Source organism: Acomys russatus, chromosome 5, assembly GCF_903995435.1.
Source record: "Acomys russatus chromosome 5, mAcoRus1.1, whole genome shotgun sequence".
Taxonomy (NCBI): Eukaryota; Metazoa; Chordata; class Mammalia; order Rodentia; family Muridae; genus Acomys; species Acomys russatus.
In genome coordinates this window covers 28,623,342-28,650,691 of record NC_067141.1, presented here as the reverse complement: position 1 = coordinate 28,650,691, position 27,350 = coordinate 28,623,342, and the positions used below count along the sequence as shown (strand labels likewise).

General features: G+C 54.9%; 1 protein-coding gene across 1 annotated transcript; it reads right to left on the bottom strand.

The window, feature by feature from the left end:
• Window positions 1–1,164: 1,164 nt before the first annotated feature.
• On the bottom strand, window positions 1,165–20,087 carry Cdc42bpg (CDC42 binding protein kinase gamma). Its single transcript, XM_051145965.1, has 36 exons — window positions 19,807–20,087; window positions 17,461–17,552; window positions 17,296–17,379; window positions 16,851–16,946; window positions 16,363–16,511; window positions 15,880–15,973; window positions 15,542–15,742; window positions 15,188–15,436; window positions 14,546–14,625; window positions 13,063–13,160; window positions 12,823–12,929; window positions 12,548–12,727; window positions 12,257–12,349; window positions 11,993–12,114; window positions 11,830–11,905; window positions 11,497–11,603; window positions 11,305–11,419; window positions 10,833–10,981; window positions 10,667–10,755; window positions 10,370–10,422; window positions 10,181–10,279; window positions 10,049–10,108; window positions 9,715–9,820; window positions 9,332–9,465; window positions 9,086–9,225; window positions 8,912–8,993; window positions 8,331–8,547; window positions 5,926–5,988; window positions 5,218–5,817; window positions 4,062–4,159; window positions 3,902–3,986; window positions 3,666–3,786; window positions 3,446–3,563; window positions 3,166–3,289; window positions 2,942–3,030; window positions 1,165–1,824 (listed from the first exon to the last, which is right to left on the bottom strand). The coding sequence occupies exons 1-36, from the start codon at window positions 19,964–19,966 to the stop codon at window positions 1,768–1,770; spliced, it is 4,587 nt and encodes a 1,528-aa protein (XP_051001922.1). The 5' UTR covers window positions 19,967–20,087; the 3' UTR covers window positions 1,165–1,767.
• Window positions 20,088–27,350: the final 7,263 nt, after the last annotated feature.

Below are 27,350 nucleotides of genomic sequence, written 5' to 3'. Positions count from 1 at the left end.
GTACTTCAGAGAAGACAACGGGCAGACACCTGGCATGCATGGGCAGGCCAGGCCAGCCTGTGCTACCAACCCATAGATAAGGAGAGATCCCATCTCAAAACCCAGTGTGGCTGAGTGTGGCTTTTACACATCTTTAATCTTAGCACTTGGGAGCCAGAGGCAGGCATATCTCAGGCATTTTGAGGTGATTCTGGTCTACATGGCAAGGTCCAGGCTAGCTGCCAGAGATACATAATTAAGACCCTGTCTCAAGCTGAGTGGTAGTGGCGCACACCTTTAATCCCAGCAGGCAGGTGGATTGCTGTGAGTTCAAGGCCAGCCTGGTCTACAAAGAAAGTTTAGGTCAGCCAAGGCTAACACAGAGAAACCCTGTCTCGAAAAACCAAACCAAACCAAACCAAAACCAAAGACATAGATAGCACCAAAACCAAGCAACCAATCAAACAAAACCCACCCAAGATTCACAGCTCCTGAAAACACCCAGAGTTCCCCTGCAGTCTTCTTGAGGGCATGCACACACACAGAAGCCAGCGGTCACACACACAGAGAGGCCAGTGGTCATACACACAGAGAGGCCAGCGGTCATACACACACAGAGGCCAGCGGTCAACTCTCCCTGACCCCCACCATTCCTCCCTCCACCACCCACTCCCATTTTTGCACAGCAAGACAGACACAGGTGGGGAGGCCAGCAGCTTACAAAGTTGGCTTTATTGGTTTTTTTGCCTCATCTCGGAGCATCAGGGTCTATCCCTCCCGGGAATGTGGCATTTAAGGAGATAAATACTTACTTTACTCCCCACATAGTAGCAGGGCGAGGTTTAATAAAAATAGCAATATAATAACAATAATAATGACTGTGATCAATAATAAAATGCCCCCTATGTTCCCCTAATACACTTGGTTGAAGCTTCTAGAAAAGGACCCTCCTTACTGGGAAGGGCCAAAGTGTGCCTGGAGATGTCCAGTGGCCCCTGCAGGGTGTCTGTCTCCCACCAAGAAGCCCTTATAAATACCCCCCATCCCCTCCCTGCATAGGAATCATCTTTCCCTGGACAGATAAACTAGCAATATTCCTGCAGTCAATCCCAAGCCCCACCCCAGAGAAAAGTTCCTGGGTCTGGGTTTTCCCCTAGCTCACTCACTCTCCCCCCCCCCCCCACCTCTCCAGCATCCTCCTCTTCATCACTCATTTTGTCCTTCTCTCCTTTCTCAGGCTAATCCTTCTGATTACGTCACTTCCTCTTCTGCTTCCTTTGCTCCCTCGCCTCCCTCTCGCTCGTTCACCTGCACGATTCCTTCACTTTTCCCATCCTTTCCCTGTAAATCAGCGTCCATACCCCAGCCAGACCCTGAGCAGAGACCTTACGTGCACCACCTCGGCCGCAGCCGGAGCCAGTCACCCGCAGACACGGCACCCAGCATACTCCCACAGCCCTGTTCCTCATCCTGGCTCCTAACAGCTTCCCTAGGCTTGGCCCCGGGAAGCACAGCTTTGGCACAATCTTCCCTGGGCACCAGAGCCACGGCACTCCCAGAGGCCAGTGTAGGCCTGTGCTGGAAGCCCAGGGGAATAGCAGGATGAGGGCAAAGAGTCAGAGCCCTATTGGTGGGGACCCAGGCACGCCTTGCTCTTAGCCCCAGCCCAGGCTCTCCCTGAGTCTGAATTTCAGCGTGTCCCGGACCAGCCGGAGTATGGCGTCACACAAACTCTTCACTTCCTCATTCCTTCTGTCTTGGGAATGGGGTGGGCACTGCCCGTGGGCATCAGGGGGTGCTCTCTGACTCAGGGTCTGGAGGGAGACTTCGGGGGCGCTCTGAGACCTGGTGGGAAGGACAGGAAGTCAGATAGGAAGAACAATAGAGGTCTCTTCTCTTTTGGTTTGTTTCGTTTGTTCTGGTCTTGGTTTTTTTGAGGCAGGGTTTCTCTGTGTAGCCTTGGCTGTCCTAGACTCGAACTGTAGACCAGGCTGGCCTCGAACTCACAGGGACCCACCTGCTTCTCCCTCCCAGATGTCTTAAAAGACTCAGCACTTGCACTAGCGGGGACCTTAAAGGAAGCTATACTGGAGGTGTGAGGGGGAATCCCTCAAGAATCCAAAGCTGCCAGGAACAAACCCAGTCTATTGTTCATTCTCTCCATCCCACGTTCAGCCAAAACCATGCTTTACGCTAGGCAGAGAAACAAAAACTGACCCCAACCACCATGGACCCCTGAGGAAAGAAGACATGAAAGAACATGGAAGAAAAGTCACAGCACTGGTTGTGGAGGTGCAGGCCTGTGATGGCAGCGCTCACAAGGTGGAGGCAGGATATGTTAAAGGCTAACCTAAGCCACACGAGACCCTTTTAAAAAGGGGAGAGAGAAAAGCTGCACATGGTGGTGCACGCCTTTAATCCCCGCACTAGGAAGGCAGACACAGGTGGATCTCTGCCAGCCTAGTCTACAAAGCAAGCCCAGAACAGCCAGGACTACAAGAGAAACCCTGTCTTAAAAAAAAAAAAAAAAAATTATACACACACAAACTTTAAAAAATTCTCAGCCTTGGGAAATGGCTCAGCCGATTAAAACAAATGGCATACAATCTTGACAGCCTGAGTTTGAGCTCCAGAACCTAGGTAAAAAGCCAGAGGCAGCGGCTTCACCTGTAATCCCAGCACTCCTATGGTGAGATGTGGTGTGGCACGTATACACCTGCACTCTCATGCTCCTTACACGCTTTTTGCAGGCAGGACAAACTCAAGGGATTGCTCCTCCCTGGTTGGGAGCACAGCTAGGGATTGGAGAGCCAAGAGTTGCAGATGGGACCACTTGTCTCCACGGGTTGAAGAAAGCTGCAGACCTTATGTGACCATTTCTGGTCCCAATGCAGAGCTTGGCAGAAAAATGCCTAAACTTTGAGTAGGGGAGGGGGAGGGAAAGCCCCACCCACTGGCTCACCTGTATTAAGGGTGCTGCAGGACTCAGGGACCCCTGGGGGCAGGACACTGATTCGCTGGACAGCGACGTCCAAGGTTTCCTCTTCATTACTGGCAGGGGTAGGGAATCGGACAAAATGCCTGGGTCAGACCCAAGGGCTCGGAAGGAGTGGTAGTTTGCGGGGGGGGGGGGGGGGTTGGGGGGGGGAAGGAGTGCAAGCACTGGAGGCTGGAGGCTGCCCTTACAGGGGTCTGTTTCTCCAGGGAGTCCATCACTGCCGGTAGACGCTGGGCGCCGCAATGCCTCTGAGAAGCTGTGGGGCCGCTGTGGTCCGGAGCTGCGGGCACCTCTGCTCTTCTGTTCCTGAGCCTGTCAGGGAACAATGCAAAAGAGCTAGGACCAGGAGGCAGCGCAGGCCATGGGAACTCAGCTTCTGGCAGGGATGAGTCACCTGCCTCAGCAGCCAAGCAATCAACAGAAGCCTGTGACTACAGGGAGGTTTGTGATTGGCTCCGGAGGACTCACCCTGGCCCTGTCCCTAGTGCGGGGCCTTCCATCTGTAGGGCCCACGTGTACCAGGTGGTTGAAGTTGGTGGGCGGTGAGATGAGCTTGGAGCGCACAAAAGGGTCCTTCAGCATCTCCCTGCAGGCAGAGGCGGGTGTAAAGAGCAGGGCTGCACAGCTTGCCCCGCCCCCGGAGGAGAAGGCCCTGCCCAGCAGCCACAGCCACACCACACATGCGCACCTGCGCTGCTGCTGTCGCAGCTCATCGGATACCCGGAAGAAGAAGCGGCGCTTGCTCTTGGTTCGGAACAGCTGGCGCCGGCTGTTGTCCGTGAGGTCCGGAATATCGAACTCGTCCTTCTCTGTGGAAAATCAGGGAGCTGGGGAGGTGCTCACATGCCCCGGCCGGCTGGTGCACGAGCTCTGTGTGTGCACACGTGAACGCACACAGATGTAGGCAAGCATACACTCCCTCACCTGCCAATGGGTTCCTGAGGTAGGTCAGGCGGACCTTCTCGGTGCCATAGAGGAACAAGGAGCCTTCTGGATTCAGGGGTCTTACCTGAGGCAGAAAACACAGAGGTCAGGCCAAGCCACTACCTCACCGACCCCACCCATGTTCTGGGTGGGCAGTTACCTTCTTGAACGGCACAGTCTGGACCCATTCTGCTCTCCTCACGTCAAACACGTCAATGGAGTTTTCACTGAACACTGTTAGGTAGGGCGCTGTGTAACCTGCAGGTGGGAAACAGCCTGCACTGAGCAGCCCGGGGCAAGCCAGGCACCTCTCTGAGCCTGCTTACTCTGTCCCACAGGGAGGCCTGCCCCACCCAACTCCATAACAGATGAGATAATAGCCAGCCAGCCCTCACTACATGCCCACACAGTTCCAGATGCCTGGCATGCCTGTCCTCTCTCAAGTCGGCAGCAGCTCCAAGCAGGAGCAGGTACTCTAATCACCTCCATCTCGGACATGATATGAGGTAATGGAACCTCAGAGCAGAGTAATGGTCAAGGTCACACAGCAGGTGAGGGACCACAGGACATGGCCAGTGGCAGTCTGCTGCACTTAACCCCGGCCTCACCACAGAAGGTGAGGTGCTTATAGAGGACAAAGCCCTCCTACCATAGCCTCCACCCCATCACATCGACTACAAGCAACCAGCCCGGCCCATGACTCTGTTCCTTTCCTGTGTTCATCCTTCTAAGCAGGCTTGGACCTCAGGGTGTGCCTGCCAAGGCTGGTGCTGGATGAAGGCACCAACCCTAGCCTGTTCTACAGGCTCCAGTGCACAAAAGTGGTCACAAAGCAGGCGATAGACAAGACCCAGCACAGAGGTCTGAACCAAGAGGCATCATGAGAAAGGGAGGCCAGAGAGCGGGAATGGGGGAGGGGGAAATGGGCCAACGTGATGGTCATTTATGGAGTGCCATAACTGACCCAGGCCAGAGCTGCCACTGAAGTTGGCCAGGTAGAAAATGAGGTCAGGGGCTGGAGAGATGGCTCAGCAGTTAAGAGCACTGACTGCTCTTCCAGAGGACCCAGGTTCGATTCCCAGCATCCACATAGCAGCTCAGAACTGTCTATAGCTCCAAGATATGACACCCACAGACATACATGCAGGCAAAACATCAGTGCACATAAATAAAAATAATACATAAAAAAAAAAAAAAAAGAAAAGAAAAGAGAATGATGTTAGGAAGAACAAAAAGAAAAAGACTAAGAGGAGGAAGGGCCTAGGCAGAACCCTCCATGCCTGACCCCACCCTGCTGGGCCCCCTACCAGCCTTACCCCAGCCAGTGGGTGCCGCTGGCCACAGTAGCTCGTGGCTTCGTGACTTGCGGCCAGCACTATCCACGTAGACACCAGCGGTGGCAAAGAGCAGCAGGAGCTCGCTGAGGCTGAGCTCTACGGCACCCAGTGCTTCACCCAGGCCGCCGCGGGACGCCGGCAGCTCCTCAGCCACCAGGCCAGTGCCCAGCGCCAAGGGCACGGCCTCGTTGAGCAGCGGGTAGAGAGTGAAGGTGCCTGCTGCACCCACACAGAGCCGATCACCCAGCAACCCCAGGCTCTGCACAGGAGCTGGTGCTTGCAGCTCTCGGATCCGGCGCTGCCAGGGCCCTGGTCCTGGGCCCAGCTGGTAACAGAGCACTTGGCGCTTGACTGCCACACAAAGCACCGGAGTCCGGGCCTGCAGGATGCGCCCGGCCACCAAAGCCTGACAGCCTCGGGATTCAGGGATCTTGGCACCTGCCACCTCAGCATTCTCCAGTTCAGCCAGGGGGAAGAGGCGCACACTGGGACCACGGCCGCAGAGAATGACCAGCAGGCCAGCGGCAGAGCTCACAGTCAATCGCTGAACTCGGCGGCAGTCTCCCACCTGGAAGATGTCTGTGGTAGAGGAGCGTGAGGGTAAGAAGCAGTGATGCCCATGGTCCTGGGTACCCTGTGGCTGACCCTGCCCAGGCCCACACCCACCCTAGTCCAGCCCTGAGGTACCATTGCTATGAAGATGGATCACAAACAGCCCCTCCTCAGTGCCCAGGGCAAGACGCTCTTGGTCTGATAGAGGAAGAGAGGTCAGAGGTCAGAGAGCTTGTCCAGTGACACCTGTCCTCACAGGTCTTCAGTTTCTCTTGAGGCAATAGGGTTGGTGACCCCGCACACTGTCCACCCATCCCTATTTTCAGCCCTTCTTGCTCACAGTTTACACTGGTTCTAATGAGGAAGGACCTTGGTGACTGGGGTTAGGGTAAAGCCCACTGCCCTGAGCTGTAGGATTCTGGGTAAGCAAGCACCCAGCTCCATAAATACCTCCATCTCTGGTTCCTAACCAAGGGTTTAGGACCCAGGGGACCCACAGTCTCTGTTGAGGCTCCTGACTAGAGGACCTGCAAGCCAGAGCTGGCTCTGGGCCTCAGCTGCAGAAACCAGGGACCTCTGCTTCCTGCCCCTTTCCCAGTTGTCAGTTATGGAGAGAGAGCCCTTACTGAGGCCCAGACTACAAACTCAGTGAGCCCCACACAGCTCTGTGCCTGTCCCCTCGTTCCCCCAGCTGCCAGGAAGAAGATCAAGACAAGGAGCTTCATTTGTGTTTGTGTGGAGACAGTGTCTTGCTCCATAACCCAGGATGGCTTACAACTCACTATGGAGCTAGTCAAGCTGGCGTGACTCTGAGGGAATTCCCATTTGGTGGTTGGTTTCACTTCACTGAAACAGGGCCTCATGGGATTCAGGCTACACTTGACTCGCTATGTAGATGAGGCTAGCTTTGAACTTCCTGTCCTCCTGCCATCCCTCCCAAGTGCTGGATTCATAGGTGTGTGTAGGATCACTCCTATGTCTAACTTCGTTGTGTCTCTGTGCGTGTGTGTAATTTTTTTTTTCAAGAATTCTTTTATCAGGCATGGTGGCACACACCTGTAATCCCAGAACTCAGGGAAGCAGAGGCAGGTTTGTGAGTTTGAGGCCAGCCTGGTCTACACAGCGAGTCCAGGACAGCCAAAGCTACACAGAGAAACCATCTCCAAAAACCAAACCAAAAAAAAAAAAAAGAATTATTTTGTGTGTATGAGTATTTTGCCTACATGTATGTCTATCTGTGCATCACATGTGGGCCTGGTGCCAGTGGAGGACAGAAAAAGGTGCTGGATGCACTAGTAGGCGCTGGGAATTGAACCCAAGTGCTCTAGAGGAGCAGTCAGTGCTTTTAAGCACTGGGGGAGCTCTCCAACCTAGGTTTTCTGTTTGTTGTTTATTTATTTGTTTTTTTAAGCTACATACTAGCTAAGGAGGACCCTGAGCTCCTGGTCCTTCTGCCTTGATCTGGCAAATGCTGGGGCTCTATGAACCACCAAGCCAACCCTGGTGGGTTTGGGTTTTTGAGACAAGGTTTCCATATGTAGCTCATCTCAGGATGACTTTAAACCCTGCAGCCTTCTGCCTCAGCCTCCCAGGACACCACTGTTCCTCCTTAAAACCTCTTTTCCTTCCACTCACTTGAGATTTTCTCAGAAAAAGGGAAACCAGCTGGGCATGGTGGCGCACGCCTGTAACCCAGCACTCAGGGAGGCAGATGCAAGCTGGTCGATATGAGTTCCAGGCCGGCCTGGTCCACAAAGCAAGTCCAGGACAGCCAAGGCTACTCAGAGAAACCCTGTCTCGAACCACCTCCCCCCTCCAAATACAAAAACCAAAACCAAACTAAAACAACAAACAACAAAGGAGAGAACCAGTACCCCTCCACCCCCCAAAAAAGTCAAGAATCCAGGCTGGGTGCCGGCTGTGGTGGCGCACGCCTTTAATCCCAGCACTCAGAAGGCAGAGGCAGGCAGATCGCTGTGAGTTTGAGACCAGCCTGGTCTACCAAGTGAGTCCAGGACATCCAAGGCTAACACAGAGAAACCCTGTCTCACGAAAAAACAAAACAAAACAAAACAAAACAGAAAAGAGAGCACTCATACATAAAATAAATAAATCTTTAAAAGAAAAAAAAAGAAAAAGAAAAAAGAAAAAAGAAAAAATGCAGGCTGTCTGGCCCATGAGCCCTGGCTCATTGCACAGCAATATAGAGAGGAGGACTGAGGGTCTGTGTTTGTGCACAACTCCATAGCTGCTGGTTACAGGAATGGCTGCTGCATTTGTGACTAGCCTAGGCCAGTGACTCCCTACAGGCCACTCAAGAGTGACAGCTCTGGGCTGGAGAGATGGCTCAGAGGTTAAGAGCACTGACACACACTGACTGTTCTTCCAGAGGTCCTGAGTTCAATTCCCAGCAATCATACGGTGGCTCATAACCACCTATAATGTGATCTGGTGCCCTCTTCTGCATACACTGTATACATAATAATAAATGAATAAATCTTAAAAAAAAAAAAGTGACAGCCCTTCAGAACAAGACTTACCAATGATAGCAGCACAGAGCGCATGAGGCAGCAGCGGCAGCCCGTTGTCATAGGCCTCCTTGAGCGTGTACACTGGTCGGGGCCTTGGACGTGCATCCAGGAGCAGCCGCGGCAGCTCACCCAGCACCTGAAGCCAGCGCTCCCGCTCCCCCTCACTCTCTGCCAGCAGCAGCACAGTACATGTGGTGGGTGGCACTGTCAGCTGGGAGGCTGTCACCTGTGGACAGGGGTCAGGCTGCGGGGACTACAACCAAGAGCCTAGCCTCCTTTCCTCATTCATCTACTGATGTTGTTAGCTTCGGCTGCCAGCTAGGGACTAACCCAGGGTGTCAGACAAACACACTGCTATTTCCAGAACTGGGTGATGGGCACCATAGCAGAATCCCTAATGCAGGCCTTCCAAGGGTTTTAAACAAAGCAGGAATTAGCCAGTTTGCTGTGTGGCAAGCTCTTGGTGGCTAGGACAGACAGCATGTGGAAGTGAGGTGGCTGGCAGAGAGTGGAGATACAGCAGTGACCAAGACAGGGTCAGCAAAAGGAGGGAGATGAAAGGTCAGGTCCGTCCTGCCCTGAGCACTCACCCTAAAGATGCGTGGCAGGTCCTTGGATTGGGCATGGATGACATCTGAGGCCAAGACAGGGGTGGCTGAGAACTGGGGGTCCCTGGGAGTACAAAGGACACATGAGACTTATAGCCCTTGAATGAACCTCTCCCCCTCTCTATGACTTGTCCTGTGTCACCGCCTGGCACCCACCTCAGATCCAAGGCCTGCAGGAGGACCCCACTGGCCAGGCTGCCTCGAGGGTCAGGGGCATCAAAGAGCAACAGGCGGGAGTCACTGAGCGCAGCATACACACGCTGCCAGCCCCGCCTGACGCCTGAAGGCCGTGGCACCTAGTCAGGGGGTGAGGGGGTGGGGGTGGGGGGAGGACAGGCATGGAGGGCTGCACAGGGCCTTGGCTCCCGTGCCCAACCTCCTCAGCCCTCAGCCGCAGCTCACCGACAGGAAACCCTCATAGGCAGTGCCGGTGCCTGTTTCAGGGTGCACCCCCAGGGCTGTGCGAAGTTGTTCAGGGGGCACAGGGCAGGGTGGGGCCTGGGGAGCACAGGCTGAGTGACAGAAGTAGCCGCAGGCTGTGGAGAAATGGACAGTTTAGGAGAGTGAGGTAGGGTCATGCAGCCTAGGACAAGGACTGAGCCTTCCCAGGCAGCTCCCTTGCGACTAATGACACCTGAACTGTCACCCATTGTCATCAACCGAGAAAGGAATAAACGAGTAGGGGAAATTTAACCGAGAGATGTGGGTGATACTAGGTTGCGGTACAGCCTGGGCGTGTCAGGGCTATGGTATGAGTGGAGATCCTGAAGGAGAAGGGTTCTTACTGTCACAGCCGAGGCCCTGGCGGCCCAGGCCCAGCATCAGCGAGGTACAGCGGAGACACTTGGTAGGGGATGGGAAACTCCGGGGACGCAGGGTGTGTGAGCCGGGCTGTGAAAGGGTACATGCCGTCACAATTCTGCCAGGGCCTCCCAGCACCCTGGGCACCACCTCAGAGGGTCAGGTGGCCAAGAGGCTGAGCCAGGTGGCAATGTCAACTCTGAGTGCCTGTTAGGCCATGTCAGAAAAAAAACACTACCAGCACCACCCTAAATATGACCTTGAGGGGGAGGCAGTCCCCAAAGAGCTGAACATTCTCCTGCCCCTCTGGCTACTGACCTTAGCAGGAGGACCTTCTGCAGGGGTAGTGGTGGTGGCAGGCACTCTGGGGAACACAGTCTGCAGAAAATGAGTGAGTGAGTGAGTGAGAAGGCAGAGAGTCCCACCTGAGGAACTCCCGCCGGTCCTCACCCCCATGCGCAGACTGCGGCGGCCCTCTGGCTTCAACTCGGCTTCTGCTCCAGACCTTGGGGCCTCTCCTGAATTGCCAGGATCCTTGGCAGAGTCCTTCTGGAGATGGGAAGTGAGGATGGAGGAAGGTGGGGCCGCCGCCCTCTCACCAGGACCCCTCACTAACACGTCCCACCTCCTGGCTCTTACCTCCATGCTCCAGAAGGACAGCAGGGGGATGAGGGAAGTGGAGGGCTTGGCATCTGTAGAGAGAGGACACAAATAGCTAATGTTGTTGCCCTAGGCTAAGAAACCAGGAGTGTGTGTGCGGGGACCTCAGTCTCCACCTCAGTAAGTGCTTAGTGGCAGGTAGGTGCTGTGTAAGCCGCAGTGTGTAGGAGGAACAGCTTTCTCTCACACAGACACAGCTGTCACGGGAGCTGCCTAGCACTCATGTGACTGGAGGTGCACACCGGCTCCAGGATAAGGCAGTCAACAGGTACTCACCCCCGGGTCCATGGCCTTGAAGCTCCTCCCGTAGCTCAGCCACCTCCTGCCGCAGGGCCTGGCTTTGCTTCTCAGCCTCCTGCAGGCGGCTGGGGGAAAAAAAACAGGGGCTCACCACAGGCCTCTGCACGAACTCCACTCCGGTAGCATCTGCCCATGGCCTCACCGTTCTGCCTGCAGCTGAGCCTCCTGCACCTGCGTCAGCCGCTCCTGCAGACCCTGCTTGGCACGGATCTCAGCTTCCAGTGCTGACTGAAGCTCCAGCCGGGCTGAGGCCTCCATCTTCTGCAGCCTCCGCGCCTTCCATTGGTGGTCCTGTTAGCAGCCAAGATGTAAGATGCTCTCTGAGACTAGCAGTTTCAGAGACCCCCTTCCCTCTCACCCAAGTATATAGCTTCTGTACCACCCAGCCAGACCCAAAGACACTATTCTTTCCTTCCTCACCCCTCAGCATAGACAGCATAGACCTGGAGCTTGGGGGACAAGATGGCTCAGAAGGCAAAGGCATGCTGCCAAACCTGACAGCTTGAGTTCGATCCCTGGGGATTAAACGTTGGAAGGGGGAACTCCCATAAGCTGTTGCCTTCTGACCTCTGCACATGTACGCATTTCCCACAGCGCACATGCACGGGGCTCACCAGAGGCCGGGGAGGGAGTGTTTGGGTGCCCACATTCCTCAAGGACTCTAGCTCCTCAGCCATCTTAGTAGCCAAGGCCTGCAGGTAGCCTCTGGATACCTTCTCGTCATTCACCCTGAAGAGAAAGGAGCTGGGTGTCATGGCCTGGGTCCCCAGCCAAGCTCAGGCCCCAGCATGCCCCACGGCACCCACCAGCTGAGGATGTCGGCGATCTGGGCCTCCCAGTTGCTCTCAGTCTCCCGCCGTTCGCCCTCCAAACGCTTTTTGCTCTGTAGCTCGAGCTCCAGCTCTTCTGCCAGCTGGGGCCACAGAGGACAGTGGGCTCAGTCCCCAGAGGCCCTGGCAGCTCTGGCCATCTAGTCTATCAGTCCCCCGACCCCTGCTGGTCTCCCCACAGATCACCACTGTCCTGAGCCCTGTTTCCCGCTATGTTTCTCACAGGCTATGGTGTGTGCAGCAGCTGGGACCCTAGAGTTCTGCCCTGACCCTGCTGGCGCCCAGCCCTTGCCTGTCCACCCTCCTCACCCGCTCCTGCTCCCGGCTCAGGCGCTGGTTTTCCTCCTGCAGTCGGCACAGGGCCTCCTCTTTCCCAACACTGATCCTGGGGAGGAGAAGGCCAAGGAGATGGAGTTGACTCCCAGCCCAATGCTGCCCTGTCCCCTCCTGGCTGTCCCTACCATGCACTCACCCTTGGCTGCAGGCATGCTCCAGCTGCTCCCTCAGAGCAACTACCTCCTTCCTCAGCTGGGCCTCTTGAGACTGACCCTCAGGTGACCCCATGCCGTTGGTCTCAGGGGCTGCACGGACGGTCTTGATAATGTGGAGAGGGGACAAGGCAAGGGTTTCAGAAGCCATGGTCCTCCCTACCCTGGGACAAGGGTCTGCCCCTAGGACTCTAAGGGGGTCAGGCTAAGGGAGAATATCTGTTGCCAAGGGGGAGAAGCCACCAAACCTTGGCCTGGGAAGACTCCTTCTCATGGTTTTGTTTATATTGTCCCTGGAGCCGTGTCACCTCCTCACTCAGGGTGGCCACCTGGCCTTCCAGCTGTGATGGGGTACAGAGACAAGGTAAAGCTAGCCTTCTCCATCTAAGTCTCTTTGCGTCATTGTCACATAGACTCCTAGTCTCATACAGTGACAAACACAGGTGGCCTCAGGTACCCATCTCCCCAGCCACAGAGGGGTGCGAAGGGACCTGGGGCTCCCAGTCCCTTGAGCTCTCCCTCCCCCTGTCATCACTAACCTCTCGCTGCATAACCCAGGCTTCCTCCAGCTGGGAGCTCAGGGCCTTGATCTGGCTGGCTGCGGCTGTTTCTCTCTCCTGGGCCTCCCAAAGCCTCTGCAGGAATTCTTCCTGCCGCTCGTGGGCTTGGCACAGCTCAGCAGCCTGCACTCGCAATACTGCTTGAGTGTCAGTCAGCTCCTGAGGACCAGGGCAGGAAGGGCAAAGCCAAGTCAGAGCACTGACCTCAGAGACATGGAGCCCTAGGTCACTCACCCACCTCCCCCAGGGCTCACCTGCTGGAGGCGGTCCTTTTCCTGTTGTAGTTGGATGTCTGGGCCTGGGCTTCTAGTAGGGAGGCCATCAGTCTGTGAGAAGGAGGCCTTGCTGTCCCTCAGTGTCTCTGTCAGAATTAGTCAATGAGACTCACACACAGACCAACCCTACCTCAGCTACGCATTCCGTGTGCAGGATCCCACAGGGACGTCCCCTCGCCCTGGCCTGGCAGACTCAGCCTTGCCCAGTTGCCCCTGTACCTTGACACTTCTGCCTGACTTCCACTTTCTCCCGCTCCACACAGTGGTGCTTCCACTCTGGGGCAGCCACTAGGTCAGTGCTCTTCTCCCCACCAGGGCTGAGAGGGGACAAAGGAACACAGTTGACAGAAAACCATCCTCACGCACCAAGTGTCTATCCATCCAAGAAGCACCCAGGGCACATCGCTCCAGACCCAGGCCGAGGCTCTACGCCAGGAACTGAACTGTTAGACCACACCCCAGTTTTGGGACTGTATAAGCAGGGTGACCTTGGACAGTAATGGATAACATCTGAGACACAGTTTTCTAACAGGAAAATGGAAGTAACAAGGCTTTGCCCAGCGGTGATGGCGCATGCCTTTACTCCTTGTACTCAGGAGGCAGAGGCAGGAAGATCGCTGTGAGTTCGAGGCCAGCCTGGTCTACAAGAACAAGTTCCAGGACAGCCAAGGCTACAGAGAGGAACCCTGTCTAAAAACAAAACAAAACAAAAAAACAACCAAGCAAAACCTACAAGGCCTCATCCAAAGCTCACCAGGGGCCACTGAGCTGTAACAGCTGGAAAGGCTGCCTGCTGCCACACCTGACCACCAGATCCCATCCCTGGGACCCACATGGTGGAAGGAGAGAACTGACTGACTATACTGACTTCTGAAGTACACTGGCACATCATGCCACATGCATGGAGGTATATTAAGAAAATATAAGCTGGGCGGTTGTGGCACACGCCTTTAATCTCAGCATTCGGGAGGCAGAGGCAGAGGCAGACAGATCTCTGTGAGTTTGAGGCCAGCCTGGTCTACAAAGTGAGTCTAGGACAGCCAAGGCTACACAGAGAGACCCTGTCTCGGGGAAAAAAAGAAAAAGGAAAAAAGAAAATATATAGGCTGGGTGTAGTGGTGCACACCTTTAATCCCAGCACTCGGGAGGCAGAGGCAGGTGGTTTGCTGTTGAGTTCAAGGCCAGCTTGGTTTACAAAGTGACTATACAGAGAAACCCTGTCTTGAAAAACCAAAACCAAAACAAAAAACAACAACAACCCCCCCCCCAAAACCCAATATATGTATATACAGGTTTGTTTTGTTTTTTAAAGAAGAAATAGACAAAGTTAACAAGGTGAGATGAGCCCGCTGGTCCACATCCAATACCCAGTGGCGCTCAGGTTGCACGGCTCAGAGCATCCTTCCATCTGCGCCTCTCTTGGGTCTCAGGCCGACCCACGGTATTAGAGTCAGTGATACTCCCACTCATTTTAAAGAGGCCACTGAGGCTGGACAAAAGAGACCCTTCCTAGCTCCTGCTCAGGATCTAGTGCACTTAACAGTCTGTCACATGGGGTAGCCACATGTCCCAGGGGCATAGCCATGACTTTGGTTGGCCCTGAGAACAGAGAATGGAGGAGTGCCTGTCACATGCTGAAGCCATTTTGTCCCTTCCCTCAGGGTGTTCCCAGCTTCCCAGCAGGTACGAGGACCAGACTCACCTGCCTGAGGTATAGGTGAAGCCTACAAATGGCAGATGGTGGCCCGAGAAGGCCCCGTGGGAGGATGGTGGCAGCGTCTCCTACAGGAGAGGGAAGGAGAGTCAGAGCCACAGACCAAGTGAGAACAAGGTGATGCCCATGAATTGGCCATTTACTCAGACGAATACCTAGGGAATAACACAGCCCCCATCGAAAGGGATCACGACTCCCATAAGCCTTTGCATTCAAGGTCTCCCAGAGGCTGCAGGGAATTTCCTTCCTTACATGAACTCTGGCTTAATAGGATAACAGCTAAGGTGAAACGGCTCTCACTTGGTACAATTCACCACACAGGTGAGCCAGCCAAGGTGAGCCATAACTCTCATGAGCCAGGGGTCCAAGGGCCTCACCCCAGGCCCTCCACTATTCTAGAAGACATCTGGGGGTAAGTTCCCATACCAAGCCCAGCCTCTTTTTTTTTTGGTTGTTTGAGACAGGGTCTCTCTGTGTAGCTTTGGCCATCCTGGACTCACTTTGTAGACCAGGCTGGCCTCGAACTCACAGCGATCCGCCTGCCTCTGCCTCCTGAGTGCTGGGATTAAAGGCGTGCGCCACCATGCCCGGCTCCAAGCCCAGCCTCTTACAGAGACATCTGTCACTCACTGGATGGTTGAGGGTATCATCATCCACATCAAAGTTGGAGGTATCCACAGGCCCTCGAAGCTCGGGGATGTAAGGGGCTGTGCTGGTTGCGAGTCTCTCCCAATCCACACCTTCAAAGAAAGGGTGGTTCCGGAAATCGTCCAGTCCGCCGCGACCCAGCCGCTCCTCCTGGCGGCACAGAAGCTGTCGGATCAGGTCCTGGGCACTAGCAGGCACATCGGGCACATCAGAGGGGAACTGGAGGTGGTCCTGTGGGTCAAAGGAGGATGCAGGTGGGTCAGGCCGGAAGCCCACCTTGGTCTGAATTTACCTGCAATCACACAGTGTAGGAGTCCCGGGGCCGGACAGTCAGACCTCATGGTTCATGATCTTGCCGTAGGTTTCTACCAGAGATTCTGCATAAAAGGGTGTTTCCCCAAAGAGCAGCTCATAGGCGCAGACTCCCAGTGACCACCAGTCACACTGTGGGCCGTAGTGGCCCTTCCCCTCCTCCATGGCCTGTAGGATCTCAGGAGAGATGTAGTCCGGGGTCCCAACTGCGACGGATGAATCCACCTGTGGTAGGGACATTGAAGCCATGAGGCTCTGGGACTGGACCCAGCACCCTACTCTTCAGGTACCCCCTACTTGGAACCCAATGCCCCTGCACGGGGCCTGTTAGCCTCGTCTCCAATTCTAGGTGGGCTCCTTACCATGCCGCTGTTGTTAAGCCGCAGGCAGGAGCCAAAGTCTGCCAGGCGGATGTGGCCGTTCATGTCCAGCAGGACGTTGTCAGGCTTTACATCCCTGAAGGAAGGTGGGAGAGCAAAGGGCTCGGTGTGTACACACTCACACATGATTCTGTGTGTGTGTGTGTGTGTGTGCATGTTCACACACAATACCTGTGCACATGCCTGCACGCTCAGACAGAGGAATGTGTGTGTGTATACATTAGTGAAAGCAAGCGTCAAGGAAGAAAAAAGGGTAGCAAGGCAGTCCATAGAGTGACTCTAGGGGCCTCAAAGTGCACCGTGGGTCGTCAGATGTCCTCTGCCACAATGAGTTGGGTGGGTTCGAGCTAGGGGCTTACCTGCCCTGGGCTCTGATCTCCTCAGCTGTGAGATAGGCACACCGGCAAGCACTACCAGAGGGCTTTAGGGAAGAAGGCTGGAAAGTGACAGAGCGTGGGACCCCACCTGTGGACATAGCCCAGCTGGTGCAGTGAGTGAATGGCAAGCACCATCTCAGCCAGATAGAACTGGGCCAGCTCCGGCGGGAGGCGGTCCTCAAAGCGGCTCAGCAGTGTGAGGAGATCCCCGCCGGCGTAGTAGTCCATCACCAGGTACTGGAGGGCAGTGAGGGCAGTCAAGAGTCAGGCTCAGAATAGGGACACCTGTCAACCTCACAATGGTTCTTGGGGCTGAGCAATGTCCCTGACAACTAGGGTGGCTAGTTGTTTGTTTGAGACAGTGCCTCACTCTGTAGACCACGCTGGCCTTGAACTCAGAGATCCATGCCTCTTGCCTCCCCAACAGCTGGGAATACAGGTGTGTGCCATCACGCCCGGCTGGTGGCCAGCTCTTAAGCAGAGCTAAGGAAGGAGGCCGTGGGCCCAGGAAGTGGTGGGAGAACAGCCCTGTCTCTTATCCCTGGCAAGGCTCGTCCACTACCCAGAGATCCTCACCAGGTACTCCTCATCTTGGAAGGCGTAGTGCAGAGCAGTCACCCAGCGGCTGTCTCCCTTCACAAGAACGTCTCGCTCCTCCCGGAAACAGGCCGTCTGAAGCAGGTTTGGAGAGCATGGGGTGGAGGGGGGGGGGGGAAGGGATCAGCTCCCCCAAAACTCTCCCTTCTCCAGCTCAGGGAACGGATAACTCAAAAACCCAGAGACTTTGATCAGAGGAACAGCTCCATTCCACCCTGGGCCAGGCTAGCCTCCGATGAACCTGAGCCTCAGTGTATCCATAAAAAAAGGGATGGGAACGGTCCCTCCATCTTAAATAAAGTTTACTGTGTAGGGGAGGAAGCAGGTGACTCCTGAGGGTGGCATCCGGTGCCCCGCCCCTCCTCCTGGCAGCACACACAGCTTCTCCCACCCATTTGCAGGGTGCACCTGACCCCACACTGACCTCAGCCCTCTTGAGCATCTCCCATTTATGTAGCATCTTCATGGCAAAAATCTGGCCACTGTCCCTCTGCCTTACCACGGCCACCTGAGGGCACGAAGCGGGGACTGGGTTAGAGCAGACCAGGGGCATGGTCCCTCCTCCCCACCCATCCCAAGATGTACTCACCTCCCCAAAGGCCCCTCTGCCAATCACCTTCAAGATCTCAAAGTCGTCTCTCTGTAGACGAAGCTCTTTCACTTTTGTTACAAAGGGGCTGGCTGAGGGGACAGAACAGACTCAGAGCTTTCTCCTTGGGACCTCCCATGAGACTAGGACAGGGGGTGACTTTCCCAGAGACGACCCAGCCAAGGGACATATCAGAGCCAAGGCTCCTTTGGTCATGATGAACAAGCATGGTAGTAGTCCTGACTCAGTGGACCACGCGGCCCTTGTTCCATCTGAGGCACAGAGGGACCTGGTGGTCCTTCCCAGACGATCCTGGCTGGCCAGGTCACCCTAGAGACAATCCGGATTCCACCCGCACCCCTAGTTCACAGCCTTTGGCCCCTCAAAGCCAGCCAAGGGCCAATCTGGGAAACTGGATAGGTCACATTCTTTGCTCCAGAAAGGCTTCTCTGCTATTCAGGAGCTGTGAGCCTGGGTCCGAAGACCCTGCAGGCACAGAGCAATTTGGCCAGATGTAGGGCCTGGGGCAGTCCCTGAGGGCAGGGAGGACAGTCTCTGCAGTGCCCCGGAAAGATAGGCTCTCTGTTCCCCAAGTGGGGCCCCTGGGTCAGGAACAGATACCAGTCTGCTCAGGTACTCACAAGACACACAAACAGAGCCAAAACCTTCACCTGGAGCCCCATGCCAACACCTGAGGGCGTGAGCACACAGGGTTCCTTACAGCCTTGACAGCCCTGCCTCCCTCTGGATGGGGCTTTTGCATAGCCAGGAACCTCCTCCTGCATCACAGCTTCCCCACCCCCCACTCCCCACCCTACCCCCGCCCCAAGGGCTATGTCCAGCCACTCCCAGGTTCTCCCCAGAACTGCAGTGGCCTTAGGCCAGGGGGAAGGGTGCTGAGTCTTGGGAACTGATGAAGACAGGAGTGACCAGTGAGGAGTCGGGGGCACCTATGCTCTGGGTGCCTTGCCTCAGTTTCCCCCTTCCAGGAGGTAAACTCCCTGCCAGCTGGGCGGGCCTGTGGGTGGGACAGAGAGCTGCTCCACAGGTTTATCAGGCAGAACCCCCACAGCGGGGGCGGTGTGGAAACCTCGCTGCAAAAATTAATTGTCTCTTCCCAGGTTTACGCTGAGAACAAGGGAGGAGCAGCTACCAGCCTGAAGAGCCGTCAGAGGTGACCACCAGCCACACAGGCTGCCCAGAACCAAGAGGCTCCAACCCCCCTGGACAGGATGCCCAGTACCTTTGTCTTGCCAGGGGGGGTGGGGGCTCTGGGCAGGAGCAAGGACAAGTTGGGGCAGGAGAGGCGTGAGTCACGCCCGGCCTTAGAGTTACCTCGGGAGATGTCAACAGTCCCTTATGTTGGGGTCCCAGGCAAAGGTGCCAGAGGCAGGCAGGGAGACACACACACACAAGCGAGGTTTGGGGTGTCATGTAGGGATGGTGACAGCTCAAACATACGCATAACAATTAAGAGTCACAGAGAAACAGCCAGTAACAGGGGCAGGTCCCTCTAACTGCTCTTACCCCAGAAAGAAATGGACAGTCTGGATGGTAGACCTCCCAAGCATACCAGGCCCAGCTTCGTGCCTGCCCATAACTTAGGAGTGCTAGGAACGCTGATCACCTGCTGGGCAAACACCCCACCTCACCCCACCCTCCAAGGCCCAATTCCTATGCCCTCCCAGCAAAGCCTGGCCAGGGAACCCTTGTGCTAGTTCAGGGTCAACCTAGGTCAGCCATCCCTAAGGGTTCAGATGAATCCAACAGGAAAGGGCGCAGAGCCACATCAAATTAGGCCCCAAATCCCACAACGGTGGCGAGGTTGGTCCTCAGTCCTGGCTAGGAAGTGGGGTGAGGGGACTTGCATGAGTGTGTGACAGAGCTAGACACAGTGAGAGGGTGTCCTGGAACAAAGTGCCCACCTCTTGAGGAACGAAGAAGATCGAGAAAGGCTGTGTGTTTCTGTGACACAAAACAGGTGTCCACCTGAATGTGTGTTCTGGTTGGGGCATGAGGTGTGACGTGTGACCAAGGAATCCTGCAGGTGACCGTTGTGGAAGATGTGTATTGGCAACATATCTCGGGTCTGCAGCTGGGAATGAGAGTGTGTGTGAAACGTACGTTGAGTACCTGCCTCTGTGTCTGGGAGTTTGAGGTGAGGTGCAGGTGAGTGAGCGGGCTGTGCAGTCCGATGGCAAGCGTTAAGATGCAGCGCAAGGAGTTAGTGTGTCTTCAGGAGGAAGTTTCTGGGGCATGCCATCCCTGGGAAAGGGTCTTGGGGGCATGGCGCTCCGGCTGTTGTCCCTCCAGCCTCCCTTCCCGGGTGCTGCCCAGACCACTCACCCCAGCTCAGAAACTGCGCCACGTTGCGCTCCCGGCGCAGGGGGGCGCTGCTGAGCTCGTGGTGCAGCCCCAGCAGCAGATCCAGGAGGCCGTCGAGCCCCGGGCTGCCACCGGCCTCGCCCCGTACCAGCTGCTCCAGCGCACGCAGCCGCTGCTCCATGGCTGCGGCTGGAGCCCCACAATCTGGGCTAGAGCCAGGCCGCCCGCATGCCCCGTCTGTCCGTCCGTCCGTCCGCCCGGCGGTCTGTCCGTGGTTTCGCGGCTTGCTCTACGCGGCTTCCCCCCACCCTCCCGCCCTCCCCGCTGTCACCTTCCTCCGTCGCCACCCGCGCTCCTTCACCTGGCCGCCCGCCCCGCCCTCCAAGCCCGCCCCCCGACGGACGGGCAGGTGCGCGCCGGCCAATGGGAGCCGCAGCTGAAGATGAAGGTGGGAAAGCGGAGGCGCGCGGGGGCGGGGCCGACCCTCGGCCAGGAAGTGGGAGGGCGGGCCGCGAAAAGTAACTCCTGGGCGGGGTTGGAGGGGGTCCGTTGGGGTCGCAAAAGACCTGTCTGGTCTCCGCGCCGCCCCAGTCTCAGCCCCACTTAGACCTTTATGGGGCTCTAACCTAGAAGGGGCATGCCTCAGGTACCGCAGCTTCCCGCGCGCCCGGGCCAGCGGCCCGTCTCTTAGCCAGGCCAGAGGGGCTAGGGACGGGTGCAGCCCAGGAGCCGGATGGGAGTTGTAGTCCGCTCTCGCTCGGGTTTGCAAGCCGCGCTAAGGCAACACACCCACCTTCCCCCAAAAGTTTCTGATCTCTTTTAAATCGTTAAAGGTAACCCAGAGAGGCATGTAGTTGAGGTAGGATGGGCACACTCATTTAGCAGATGGCTTTGGAAGAACGAAGGCCGAGGGTGGGGACCCTCTGAAACTATATCCTCCTGTAGACTTAGGTGGTACCGCTTTTTAGGCTTCGGCGGGAACAAGGCCAGCGGCCTGACCTGGAATGTGGAGGGCGCGAGAAGTCGGAGATGGGCTGAAGGAGTCAAAGAAGGGGGAGGTGCTGGCTCTGTCCAGTGAGGTTTCTGATTTCTGGCCAGCTGTGGCCAGCTGTGCTGGGTCTGCACAGAACCAGCGTCCAAACAGAAGGGTGTTGTGATGTCTTTAGATAACTGATCTTTCACTCTAAGACTTATTTAGGGGGCTTGCCTTCCCTTCCAGACTGTGAACTGGAGACATCAGAGGACCAGGTTCTCAGAGTTGATGGATGTTTGAGGGCCAAATTGAATGGGACATCCCGTTGCCATCAAACCGGGTTTAAAAACACTGGGGGGGGGGGCGGCGGGGGAATGCCTTTAATCTTTTTTGTTTGGTTTGGTTGGGTTGGGTTTTTTCGAAACAGGGTTTCTCTGTGTAGCCTTGGCTGTCCTGGACTCACTTAAGACCAGGCTGGCCCCGAACTCACAGCGATCCACCTACCTCTGCCTCCTGAGTGCCACCTCGCCTGCCCATGCCTTTAATCTTTAATCCCAGCACTTCGGAGGCAGATCTCTGTGAGGCCAGGCTGTTCTAAAAAGTTAGTTCCAGGACAGCCAGGGCTGTTACACAGAGAAACCTGTCTTGAAAATAACAACAAAAAGAAAAAGAAAGAAAGAAAAGGAAACACTGCGGACAGCCCTAGCTGTCCTGGACTCTCTTTGTAGACCAGGCTGGCCTGGAACTCACAGCGATCTACCTACCTCTGCCTCCCGAGTGCTGGGATTACTGGTGTGCACCACAGCATCCTGCTTCTCGATTGTTCTTTGTCAACACTGGTGGATATTTCTTTTCCAGATCAATTAGGCTGGGAAGAAGACTCAGGATTCAAATTCAAATCTGGCCCAGACATGGTGCCTTTAATCCCAGCACTCGGGAAACAGAGGCAGGTGGATCGCTGTGAGTTTGAGGCCAGCCTGGTCTACAAAGCGAGCCCAGGACTGCGGCCAAGATTAGCTAGAGAAACTCTATCTCAAATCCCGCCCCCCCCCCCACCCCCCGCAAAAGAAAAAAATAAAAAATAAAAAAATATCTGGGCAGCCTCGGCAGGGGGGCTGGGGGGCAGGGGTTTGGATCTGTGGTTTTTATTGTTGATTTTGTAGTGTCTCATATACACTATTTAGCAAGAATGACTCTGAGCTCAGGAGTCTACTGCCTCGTGTCCTAGGTGCTGAGATTACAGGGTGGCTTGGTGGAGCTCTGCTGGCTCTCATCTGAGGGATTCTGAGCCTTCCTTGGCACCGGGTAGAGACAGGTTAGCCACAAGGTGGCGCCAGAGACCAGGGGAGGAGCGCATGTCTCGTAGTCTCAAGGTCTCTTTGGAGAATTTGGGAGTCCTGGACTAGAACCTGGAATGCCTATTCTCTAGTTGCAGGAGTCAGTCAAGAGCCTCGGGTCTTAGCACACTCCTTGTATTAACTTCTACAAGGCCCTTAACCTGTCCGGAAGCTGAATTCTGAGAAAAGCCCAACCTCCAGAAGCCTTCAACTCCGCACCAGAGTAGAGGGAAAACTGAATTCAAGGTTTACTGCTGCATGGGGCCAGAGCTGGGACTCTTATTTGAAATGGACACTCCGGGGCTGGAGAGATGGCTCAGCGCTTAAGAGCGTTAGCTGCTTTCCCAGAGGTCCTGAGTTCAATTCCCAACCATCTGAATGGTATTCATGGAGACAGAGCGTTCATGTATGTAAAATACATAAATAAATAAATTGAAAAAAGAAAAGAAAAAGAAATGGACACTCCAGACTGGGTGTGGTGGCCTAGCAATCCAAAGGCAAAGGCAGGAAGATCTCTGAGTTCTTTCGGGGCCAGCCTGATCTACATAGTGACTTTTAGGATAGCCAAGGCAATGTAGAAAGACCCTGTGTCAGTAAGTAAATAACTGGGCGCACCAAACCTCCCAGGCACTCAGTTGTTTTAGGTTCTGTATAAGGTTTTTGTTTGCTTATTTTGAAGCTCAGTTATGTATCCTGGGTTGGACTTCAGTTCTCTCTGCACTCTATATAGCAAAGGTTGACTTCGAACTTCTGCCTCCTCCTCCTCCTGTCTAGCAATTTCTTGAAGCTCCAAGGAGCCAACTCCATGTCTTTCTTCATACTAGGGAAACCCTCAACCTGTTGACCTGCAGCCTCAGTCACCTGTATTACTTTTTGACTCATCAATTTGCAAGCTGCTGCTTCCTTGTCTGGATAAGTGGTTCCCTGCTGCTTACTTCTTTGTAGCTTCACTTAACTTCTCTGCAGCTTGAGAAAGTCCTTAAATGTTCACTCTCCACCAGATCGGGTTCTGGCTTCAGCAGCTGGCCAGGCTTCCAGCCCTAACACTCACAGACGCCCCTGGACTTTGCACCCTTCGTCTTAGTGCTTCTTCTCTGATCTCCAGCGACCGAGGCTCCGAGCTAGAGGCCTGGCCTTGCCCACAACAGAGCACTACGCTTAGCTCATGAACCAGCCCAGTGGAGGAGTGGATCTGTCAGTCCCAGAGCCTCAGTCAGCCCCAGCCAGTCTGAGCAGTCAGGCCACTGGCATTCTGCCTCTTCTCACAGCATCCCCTTCCAAAGGCTTCCTCCGTGGTCACTGCCTCTCCTGGAGGTTCAACCAGGTCTGCAGGAGGGACCTGCTGCCCCACAGCCCTCCCTTGCATCCCAAGAGCCCTTGGTGGTGGTGGCAAAGCTCTTGGGGAGAGGCCCTGGCAACAGATAACACCTTACTACAGTAAGGAGCTGCTTGGTGTTTCAAAGTGGTCACAGATCTTTTATCTCTACCAGAAACAGGCATATTATTAGCCACCTCCTTCAGAGAGCGACACTGGAGGCCAGGAGGCAGTGACAAACAGTTCTTAGGTTCTTTCTGTAGTCCACACCCTGAGTGTCTGGCTTCCCCATTGCCAGAGTACCACAGGCTGTGGTGCATAAGAAACAAGGCAAGGCCCTACCTAGAAAGGGAAGGTACTTGGAACAGGAAGTTAGGTGTTTCTGACAGCCTTTGAGTCTGGAGAGAACCTAGATACAAGATGGGTTAGGGGAAAGGCGCCTGTCTTTCTTTCTTTCTTATTTTTGTTTTTCCAGACAGGGTTTCTCTGTGTAGCCTTGGCTGTCCTGGACTCAATTTGTAGGCCAGACTGGTCTTGAACTCACAGAGATCCATCCATCTGCCTCCCTGAGTGCTGTGATTACAAGCGTGCACAACTGTGCCTGTAATTTTTTCAGCCACATTTCAGGCTGTTTCAGAAGTAAGGCAGAAGCCTGCCCCTCTCTACCTCAGTGAGCTGAGGCCAGGAGGCTGCCTGTGGGATCCCATAGGTCTGATTGCTGTGGCCCAGGTATTATTTCCTTGGGCAAGTCCTGAACATTCTCTATTTATAATGGAGAGAGGCATCTGCTTGGAAACAAGAGCTGGCAAGGGCTCCTTATGGGGCTCCTTTTGGTCTGTCTAGGAATAGCTTGGGGGTCATACGAACCGGAGCTCAATGACCCTGCCTCTGCTGCTTAGGGCTTGTTGGGACGTTTCTGTTGGGCCGATGGAGACCCCTCATATTTTAACCCGTGCTGGCTCCTACACCACTTTGCTGCCTGGCACACTGTGGGTATTTCCTGTGAAATGTCCAACGCTCCAAATGGGTGGACATATGGTGGTTTCATCACACTGAGCTTTCTTCCCAAATCCTCCCCTCTGCTGCTCCAGCTCACCACAGGGGCTCCCACGCTTTGCTCAGCTGAGGCCCATGTGGTTTTGCAATTATCAGTCTCTCTGGGTGCACAGGAAGCCAGTCCCAAGCCCCCTTGCCTTGAACCCCTCCAGCTCATGGGCGCCACCCTGTCTGAGCTGCTTCAGGGAAGGGTGGGTCCCCCTGTTTTGTTCTGGGTGTTGGGTGGGGTACCGGCTGCCCCTACTCCCTGCCCTACCTAAGGTGCTTAGGGCAGGAAGCCATTGAGCACAGCTCTCTTCAGAGCCCTAATAAGCTTAGAAGGCAAAAGCCAGGCTTGACTCCAACAAGTGGCAGAGCTGGGATTTGTTTGTTTGTTTGTTTGTTGTTTGAGACAGGGTTTCTCTTTGTAGACTTGGCTGTCTTGGACTTGCTTTGTAGACTAGGCTGGCCTCAAACTCACAGAGATCCACCTGCCTCTGCCTCCTGAGTACTTGGTTGAGATTGCTTGCTGTCTGATCACTGACAGCTGACAATTTTTTTTTTGGTTTTTCGAGACAGGTTTCTCTGTGTAGCCTTGGCCATCCTGGACTCCCGTTGTAGACCAGGCTGGCCTCGAACTCACAGCGATCCGCCTGCCTCTGCCTCCTGAGTGCTGGGATTAAAGGCGTGCACCACCATGCCCGGCTCTGACAGCTGACAATTTTTTAGTTATTTTATTTGCGTAATCAAACCTAGTGTTATTGTGAGTGCTATACATTCAAACTTTACAAGCCAAGCGTGGTGGCGACCGCCTTTAATCACAGCACTCGGGAGGCAGAGGCAGGTGGAATCTGTGAGTTCAAGGCCAGCCTGGGCTACAAAGTGAGTCCAGTACAGTCAAGGCTACACAGAGAAACCCTGTCTTGAAAAACAAACAAAAAACCAACAAACTTTACTCTGTGTGTGTGTGCGTGTGTGCGTGTGCGCAGAGATATCTGTGTATAAGTGCATGTGCAGGCCTGTGTCCTGATGTTCTTCCTCAGATACATCGGCATGGCTGATGGTCAGCACATCGCAGGGGCTGCCTGTCCTGCTCCCCAGCACAGGGGTTATGAGTATGCATTCCACATTGGCTTTTATCAGCTTGAACTAGCCATCACCCCAGCCTAAGGACAGGGAACAGTGGTGTGTCCTCCCCCCCACCCCCGCCAGACGTTTTCTCTGTGTAATAGCCCTGGCTGTCCTGGACTCATTTTGTAGACCTGGCTGGCCTCGAACTCACAGAGATCCACCTGCCTCTGTCTCCGGAGTGCTGGGATTAAAGACGTGCATCACAGTGCCCAGCTGGCTGGTGTCTTTATTTTAGAGGTATGGGTGTTTTGCCTGCATGTATATATCTCTGCACCACGTGTGAGCAGTCTTGAAAGCCTGAGGATCTGGGGTTATAGGTGGTTGTGAGCTGCCATGTGTTGGGAATCAAACCCAAAGCCTCTGCAAGAGCATCCAGTACTCTAAGTTGCTAAAGCCCCTCTGCAGCCCTCCTCCCCCAATGTCCTCTTACCAGCCCACTGGCCTCAGGCAAGCCCTGACTAGGTAAGATGGTCCTACAAGAAACCTCAGCATATTAAACTGCAGGCATGTACAGCAGAGTTGGTCCTGTGCCTCGTTTGTGTGATGCTGTGGGCTAGGATGACAGACTGTCCTGAAGGCCTCTTACCCTATGGGTTGGGAGGAGGGTGGAGAGGATTTCCTTCCTGATGGATCTTGGCTTTTGGGGAACTAGAAAGGAAGCAGGGGCCGAGGGCCAGCCTTCCAGGTGGACATCTCTCCTTCACTCCCCACCATGGCCCAGAGGAGTCCTGAAACCCAAACCTGCTGCCTGAGTTCAGGGCCAGCAGTCAGATGCCTGCTCCTGCTCTTCTTCAAACTTGCTTAGTGGGCACCATCCCAGCATCCTCTGGGGCGGGGGGTCATCTCATGGATGAGGGCTCAGTATACCTGAGCCCCACTAGTATGGTGAAGGTGGGTTCTAACATTCTGGGGGCCTCCTGGGGCCCATTTCCTTTGGTGCTAACAGCTTGAGCAAGCACAGAGCATCTCTGTGGGACCTCTGCCGTCAGGTGCTCCCAAGTGTCTAAATCCTGAGGTGGGATGAATCACACCATGGGCCTTTTGAGTTTGAGAAGAGTGGCAGTAGAGGGTGAAATGGTAGGGAGATCCAGAAACTATCGTTGCTTTAAAAGAGAATCTCCTCAGGAGTGGGACCAGAATTGGTAGACTTGAGTTTGAATCTCCTTGGCTAGCTACCATTGTGTGTGCTGCCCTGTGTTGGGCCCTTAATCTGTGAAGCAGGAACACTTCATGTTGAAGCTCAGGCAAACTCAGCACAAAGTTAAGACCATGGGAGAGTTGAGTGTCAGTCTACGGCGCCTGGACAGTCAGGCGTGCCTTAGCCACAACAGCTGGACCCTAGAGGCAGCTGCTGGTCTGAGGTAAACACCTGTTTATCCTTGCTTCCGTCCCAACCTTGCCCGGAGCAGTCTCTCCTGGGTGTGTCACTCCCAATTTGTCATCCTTTCCACTCTTGTCAGAAACAGGTTGCCTATCTGTGACATCAGCTGGCTCTAAACAACCCCACCCAGAACTGTGGATTTTTTTCAGCCTTGGCTGTCTTCCAAGCTGGCTGGGCTGTCTCCAAACCTGCCTTGGGGCAAGCGAGGAGCCAAGTGGCTCTGGAGCCCTGGAACTTTTGTTTACAAGATCCCTCCGCACTCTGCCACATCGCCTGCTTATGGCAGTCTGGAATGGTGGCCACAATGTGGAGGTGGTGGGAGGCAGCCCAGCATAATTGGTGTTGTGGACTTCTGAGACAGGCTCTCACGGAGCCCAAGCCGACCAACTCCTC